The sequence below is a fragment of the Sinocyclocheilus anshuiensis genome, unplaced genomic scaffold (genome assembly GCF_001515605.1).
Source record: "Sinocyclocheilus anshuiensis isolate Anshui unplaced genomic scaffold, SAMN03320099.WGS_v1.1 scaffold1015, whole genome shotgun sequence".
In the NCBI taxonomy this organism is placed as follows: Eukaryota; Metazoa; Chordata; class Actinopteri; order Cypriniformes; family Cyprinidae; genus Sinocyclocheilus; species Sinocyclocheilus anshuiensis.
In genome coordinates this window covers 1,353,313-1,361,138 of record NW_015546029.1, presented here as the reverse complement: position 1 = coordinate 1,361,138, position 7,826 = coordinate 1,353,313, and the positions used below count along the sequence as shown (strand labels likewise).

Genomic DNA, 7,826 nt, shown 5'->3' with positions numbered 1-7,826 from the left:
TCTTTTTTTTTTTTTTTTGTGTAAAATCATAAAACATTGTTTATTTCCAGGTTTAACTGCAAAAAAATCCAGATTTTCAGTGTGATCTCAGATGTTTGTACACAACTGCACACATACACATACCAAGTCACAAAATGAAGTGTAATTGCATGAGTACACACACTATGCTACAACTGAAGCCAAAGTACGACATCAGCCATGAAGGAAATTAAAAAAGTGAGTAATAGGCAGTGAATGAATGTCTTGTTCCTAAATTATAGTTGCCATTCACCAATAAATCCTCAAAAATTCCACAGCATTCGGATGCCTTGCCCACGGTTCATATTCAATTTTCAAAAACCTCTTTCACACGCACACATTGATTTTGATTTAACTTGCAGCTGTCATGCACGCAAGCACATCCAAACCACAGGGCATCCGTGTGCACATCTTCTGGAAGCAACAGGCACAAGTGTCAGATTGGAGTAGCCTAAACAGACTTGAGCAGCACAGCTGTGGGGAGAGCGTCATTCACTGCCAGAGAGTGCTGAGCATGAGTACACACACTATGCTACAACTGAAGCCAAAGTACAACATCAGCCATGAAGGAAATTAAAAAAGTGAGTAATAGGCAGTGAATGAATGTCTTGTTCCTAAATTATAGTTGCCATTCACCAATAAATCCTCAAAAATTCCACAGCATTCGGATGCCTTGCCCACGGTTCATATTCAATTTTCAAAAACCTCTTTCACACGCACACATTGATTTTGATTTAACTTGCAGCTGTCATGCACGCAAGCACATCCAAACCACAGGGCATCCGTGTGCACATCTTCTGGAAGCAACAGGCACAAGTGTCAGATTGGAGTAGTCTAAACAGACTTGAGGAGCGCAGCTGTGGGGAGAGCGTCATTCACTGCCAGAGAGTGCTGAGCACACGCTGAATGTGCTTTTCATATGAGTGGCAACAGCTTGCACAACTCTCACACTGAGCAACACAGGACCAGATGCTCCTACTTGAGGTAAACACTTGTTACCACTTGGGTCAATCCTTAAGCAGATCCAATGATCATCTGCAGTAGTGCAGTAATGTGATAGTTCAGTGCCATGCTCTGTTCTCACCTCAAGGCGATGCTGTAGGATTCAGGGTGGATGCAGGTTTGGTCCAGTGGGTTAAACTTGTTAGAGGCGCTCCCAGAGCCCTTGACTTTTTTCTTCTCAGCTGTCTGTTTCAGAGGAACCTTGAGGCCTTCGTTCCCTCCAGAGTCAATACTACTTGAAGCACAATTACAAAAAACATTGAGAATAAAATGTCTGATTTATAAATTTGCTTTTACATGTGATTAGTGGCCTACGAATTGTATTGTGTATATCTTAAATATTTCTTTTTCATTTTTTAGACATTGTGGTAAGCTGTGCCACTTTTTAGTTGCCTTCTACAAGAAGAAATCAGATCTTTCAATTCTGATGATATCATGATGCATTATAATACATATGGATGAGATTATGAGATTATCAACTGAAATTAGAAGAAAGCGTCTATAACATATAACTATACAATTAAAAAGTAAAAAATGGTCAAGTGACACAACTTGCCTTACGTTGCCCCAAAAATAAGAATATAAATGATAAGTACATGAGTAAAATAAAAACAATCCCTTTCCAAATTATTATTTTCTGCACAGCAATTATATTTTCATCAGTCAGCCAAAAGGTTTAATATTCAGAAAAATTTAATGCAAAAGTCAATTTAAGTCAATTGTTTTTAAACATTGTTTAAAAGCACTTGTGATATTAAACGTACTAATAATTATTAATAATATTAATTAAATTAATAAATTAATTAAAGCTGCAGTCCGTACATTTTGCCTCTTTGTCGCCATCTGTTTGAAAACCTGGAATTGCAGCATTGCGGAATTATCTAGCTTGCCTGTGTTGTGAGTCCGCACGGCTCCAGCGCAGATGAATCGAATGTTCTGAAGAGATTGTGTGGCAGTCAGTCACCGCACCGGTGTGGATATTTACTGTACTTCGCAATCACAGATTCTAGCCTACGTCTTGGAATATGACCCAAATAAGAATTTTCACCGTATATTGCCATCTGAACAAGTAAGTAACAAGTCTGCCACGTTTGTTCTGACCAACTGAGGAAAAAAGCATTACCATAAATATAGCTACCAATGGTGATTAAATCTAAAGATCGGTTAGCTCATATCACATATAACCGTTCAAATTATTATTATTGTTATACTTTATTCTCAAATGATTAATGTTAACATCAGAAGCCCATTTATAACTGGAATATAATTTAATTTCATTCACGTGTTTCATAAACTCATAATCCTTTATGGATTACAATCCGCCATCAAAATTATACATTTAATTATTCTGGCTGCTGTGAGAAAAGGCTATAAATGATCAGCCACCTGCAGGATCCTCACATGTGATAGCCTATAGTAGCCGGGACAACTTCTTTATGTTTACAGACGTGACGTAATGATGCAGCGGCATGCTCGAATTTCCCGCGAAAACCTACCCGTACCACTCAAATTAGAAAACATTATTATAAGCTAACCGTTGTGAATCGGGCTAAAGTAAGGCGATAGTTTTGAACACTTGCTGGTTATGTACTTGCTCAAATATTGATTTCGGATTATTTTTAACCAAAAAAAGTTACGGACTGCAGCTTTAAAATTAATTAACAATTGCAATAGTATTTTTGGCATTTGGAGGCAAAACTCACCATTACTATTGGTTAAGCCACTGGCACATCTTAACCAAAGCACATATGAAAAATGTTTAATTTAACAACTCATGGCTAATTTTAGAGAAATAATTTATATCATTTTGCACACTGGCATTTTAAAAATATATGGTAATGTGACAAAACATTTTTTATTTCAGATTAAGGGGGCGACACATCTTATCCCGCTCACCACTACATGGTATAAAGGTAGCTTGGTGCAAAAACATGTAACTGTAGAAGTGGCATGAATCGGCCGTGTACCTGCGTACTGTCTCAGGGTTGATCCTGATGAAGCCGGCACACTGTTGAAAGCTCTTAGGACCGAGGCCTTTGACCAGTTTCAGCTGTTCTCTGTTGAGAAAAGGCCCATTCTTTTCTTTCCACTCCATAATACTGCGTGCTCGCCCTGCGTTCAGACCTGCTATGTGCCTGATAAAACAAAACACATAACTTAAAAAAAGGAAAATCTTACCTGAACATTCAAAACAAATATGATTTAAAAATGTTTTTATGTTTTCTACATTTTTTCACTAATGGGCTAGGCTAGCAAGTATTGCTATTTTTCTCCGAAGTTCAGAAACGTCATCCTTAAAGACACCTTTTATGCTTTATCCAATGAAACTTATTAGGTCACAATATTTAAGTGATTTAAGTGATTCTTGAGTCAGATATAACAGTTATTCGGTACAAAAAACCTAAACTTAATCTCTCACATTTTCCCGCTTGACCAGCAGGTTCAATTCCTGTTTGTTTTCGGAATTAGTCATTGCTTTATATGTCAATACCCAGCATTAACCACACATCCTGAATGAAGAGCTTCACAGAAGTCCACCAAAGACCATGGAAATTCCTTTTCATATTTATGTAATCCCTACATGTTCACAAACAAGAAGTCAGATATTAGTAAAATATTGAGAACTTTTTCCAGCAGAATTACCAAATGGCTGCTTAAGATCTTATAATCTTTTTGACCTTTCCATACAAAACAGAAAGGCATTGAGATTTTATTTTTTATTTTTTGTGGGACGGTATGGGCAATTCGAAGTGGCAGCTCCCCTAAAAGCAGCTATGTAAACATTGTATGTCATCACTTATAAATAAGGGGTGAATAATACTGGAGCCACGAACACGTCGTCTGGGGCTCTGGTACTGAGAACTCATTTAAAGTCAGGTAAACAGATGACCTGATCCCTACCTCACGGGCATTTAACCCTGCCTCTTAATGGGATCACACAGCTTTCCAGCTCTGAATAGTGATGTATAGGTGTCTAAGTACACCATAAGTTAAAGGCATAATCCTAAAGAGTCAAATATAGAAATCTGATCTTTGTGAAATGCATGCATTTCAGTCTAATGCTTACATGTACCTGAATGAATGCATTGATGAAATATGGAAGTGTACGTGCTTCATCAAAATATGTTTTAAATTCACTTATACTAACTTCGTGTTAAGCGAAGGATTTTTTTTTTAAAGAATAAGCTGTGTAAATGAAAGCTAACCTTTCGAAGGCACATCTAGCGGCATGATCCTGATTGTATTGCGGAAATATATTATTGCACGTCACTGTTTTCCGTAGTGCAAACAATTTGCAATTACTCACAAAATCCTACAAGGTATTAGGCAGAGCGAGTGGATGTAATGAATGTGTACATTTCGGTGTTTCTGTAAGTTTATGTGACTAATATTTGAGGCTATATATCTAAATTTGTGTATATGTTAGCGAGCAGCAATGTTTGTGTATGTAGATCACAATGTTTGTGTGTAGTGGGAATGTGAAAAGACGTTACGGTGCGTGCGTCTCTGAGTGTGTGTGTGCGCGGCATGTAGGGTGTCAGACTAAACAGAGTGCTAAGCAATAACGGGGAGGCGAGTGAGAAGTTGCCATGTTGTGACTTCTGCTGGAAAGTATTTGGCCTCTACCTCATCAGCGTCTCTGAACAGATGTTGATGTCCACTCCCACGAAGCTCACACACTCCTGCACCACCCCATCCAGCGCTGCCCTCAGCAAACTCTGTGACACGTCGTGCTGGAAACAGTGACCACAGTCTTAGAACGTGTGTTTGTGTAAGAAAGGAGAAGGAAGGGCTCTGTTTTTGACCTGGGCTCTGAAAATGAAATCAAACACCTTGAAGATGTTTTTCTAGTATGTTGACTTGATTCAATCGCAATTTTGACGTACATTAAAAGTTCACTAAATCGCTATGGAAATAATTAAAACAGTAAAAGTTCTACTCCGTGTCTTTTGAAATGTCAAGAACTTGCGATATCTCAGCAACAAATCTTGCTGTCTCAGTCACTTTCCAAAAACAAGCCACTTTGCAAGGCCAATGTTGTGTCATTGGCAATCAAACGGTAATCCTAAATACTTTGCGGTGTTCATGCTGGTCTGAGGGGGAAAAAAGAGACGGCAGAATAAAAAGGCAGCCAGTGGATTGCTTTGCCTCAAGAGACACGGAGAGAAGGTCTGAGGCTGTTTTCATTGGAAAGCATCTGTGACACTTCAAAGTCCTCTCACAGGGGTTTTCCATTAAGTGCAGGGAATTGATAAAGTTAATCCAGCCAAACTTTTCACACTTTGGAGGCGGTTTTCTAAAATGGAGATGGAATTCAAAGCAAAGAAAACCGCAAGGCCAAATTCAAAACTGACCAAAATTAGGAGCAAGCAGGGAATTCTGACAAGCCTTTGTCTGTCTTGCATTGGGACCAGTATCCATATGGAAGAAGTTAGACCCGTGCTTGAGACCTGCTAAGAAGAATGTGCAATTCTTCATTTGGGAAAACTCATTACAATGAACAACTTCTCTACTTTTACAAGATTTTCATTTTCATGTACTAGTTACAGTCCACCATGGACAACATTCAAATTTAAAGTTGCGATAAATCGGAAGTAGCAACAGGTCTTTTCTCTCATATCATGATGTACATCAGAGTGAAATGTATTATCAAAAAAAAAAAACATGTAGGGCAATGATTGGAGATTGTTGACTGGATGTTTTAAGTGCAGAAGTCTGGCATATGTCCCCAGACAGAAGTCTGAACAAACATAAAAATAAAAAAAAATATGAAACATATGCATACATAATTCATTCACAATAAGATCAATAACATGGATTTAGAAAACAGATGAACTTCCATTTCATGCCGACTTTAAAGTGCCCCTATTATGGGTAATGAAAGGTTCATATTTTGGTTTTGGGAGTCCCCAACAACAGGTTGACATGCATGCAAGGTCAAAAAACAATTTCATTGTCTTACAATATGCATTTATTTTTACCTATTTGCTCAGCGACTCCTAAACGATTCGTTTAACGATTCATTTTTCCAAACCCCTCCTTTGCTTGACGCTAATCTGCTGTGATTGGTCCGATTGATCTCATTTTCATTTCATCATGCCTGTAATGCCTGATAAAGCAGCGTTTGTGAGCGCAGTGCTGCTTTCAGTGCTTTGTGTACAGCATTACCGGGGAAACTGATTGACTGACTGACTGATGCAAGTACATAGCAGTTAAAGACACCTAATATAAAGTAACCAAAATCTAAACTTTATACTGTACATCTATGCCTCTTTAAAATTTTTAGAGGTCAAAAGACTTCTCTAATTTTCTTTTTAATTAGGGGAAACCCCAACATTTAAAAGAACAGCAAAAGACAGTTTATGGTGGTTTGGGAGTGTACGACATGTATTGCCCGTTCTGTGTACTTTTCTGTGTGTAAATTTACAGTGTAAGTAAGATCTAATGCTTTCAAGTTCTATTTGTGTGCACTAGTGTGTCATTGTGTTTGTGTGAATACAAATTCAGTATATTAAACAGACTGAGAAGCCCACAGGCCTCTTATAACTAACTCAAAATACACATTCAACCTCCCTTGTGCACACACGAATACACACAGGCAGAAATAATAAACAAAGACATAGACGATATATTTCCCTCATATTTAGATATAGTGGATTACTTTCAGAGAGTGTCAGTGTTTGAAATTACACAACCAATGGGAAAAAGTAAGAAGTGGGTCTGAGATGGTGTGGATCGGGATACTTTATCCTAATATCTTATATTAAAGACTGACTGTTAATATCCTTCCATGGCAATCATGTTTTACATTAAACACAGAGCGACGCAATGTGCTAGCTAAAGAACTGCTTTCCAATGTAATAAAATGCAGTACATTTGGACTGTGAAAATGTGTCCATCAAAACTAGAGAACGTCAAAGTGGTCTTAAAAGCAGATGTTTCTTTTAAAAAAAAATTCACCCTCAAAACAAATGTTGTTGCCTAGAGAAATTTGATATTGTAAACTCATAAGCAGATCTGCCTGTTTGTCCACAAAACACATGTCTGTCGAAAGCAGGCACCAAAGCACTCCAAGAAGAGGTGTGATAAGAGATGTTATGGGATAAGCAGACTTCTCTCTTCTTTGATGGCTGAAAGAATTTTGTGCATGGGTTGAAACTAAATATTAATAAACAGGAAAAAAATAAAATAAAATATTTTGGATTGGAATAGGGTACTTCATATAAAAGTATGACTTCAAGGAACCATGTTTTCTTGCAGTGCAATGGAGTTGAGGTGCTCATTTCTTTGTTGACAAACAGAGTGATGGAATAGTATCCTATTAGATACGACTGAATAAAGATAAATAGACACGGATTAGACCAACATAATGGTAACATCTGTGGGTTAAGGATGACTATATTACTATGAGATACTGAATGACTGCTAAGCAGTGGAGTGGTTGAGTTGAGCGGGTTATAGCAAAGAGCAGAATGTGTGTTTTGACCTGACAGGATCCAGATGACTGCCACTGGAACAAGGACGTCTGTGTGATAAATACTGTCTAGCCATATACAATGGAGAAATCTTATCCAAGCTTTATCCAGAAAATCGTTCATCACAGACTGGTAGAGAATCACACTTTTCTGCACCAGGTTGTGCACTTGATTAAAGTTTCAGTTAACATAATTAGTAGGGCTGCACGATAAATCGCATGCGATATTTAATGCGCATCTTGTCAGAAAGCCGGTTCTGTAATCAGCGGTAAATCACCATCACCTGCGTGCTTTCACATTGAGCAGCATTAACTACACAGAGCCGTTGTT

General features: G+C 37.9%; 1 protein-coding gene across 1 annotated transcript in view; it reads right to left on the bottom strand.

Annotated features, from left to right (window-relative positions):
- Nucleotides 1-1,098: 1,098 nt before the first annotated feature.
- Nucleotides 1,099-7,826, bottom strand: part of LOC107698739 (S1 RNA-binding domain-containing protein 1-like) — a 62,944-nt gene continuing 56,216 nt past the window's right edge. The window contains exons 17-19 of the mRNA XM_016499839.1: nt 4,648-4,754; nt 2,988-3,155; nt 1,099-1,252 (exon numbers count right to left, since the gene is read on the bottom strand). Coding sequence (XP_016355325.1) covers nt 1,099-1,252; nt 2,988-3,155; nt 4,648-4,754 — 429 coding nt within the window. The remainder of the gene's footprint in view (nt 1,253-2,987; nt 3,156-4,647; nt 4,755-7,826) is intronic.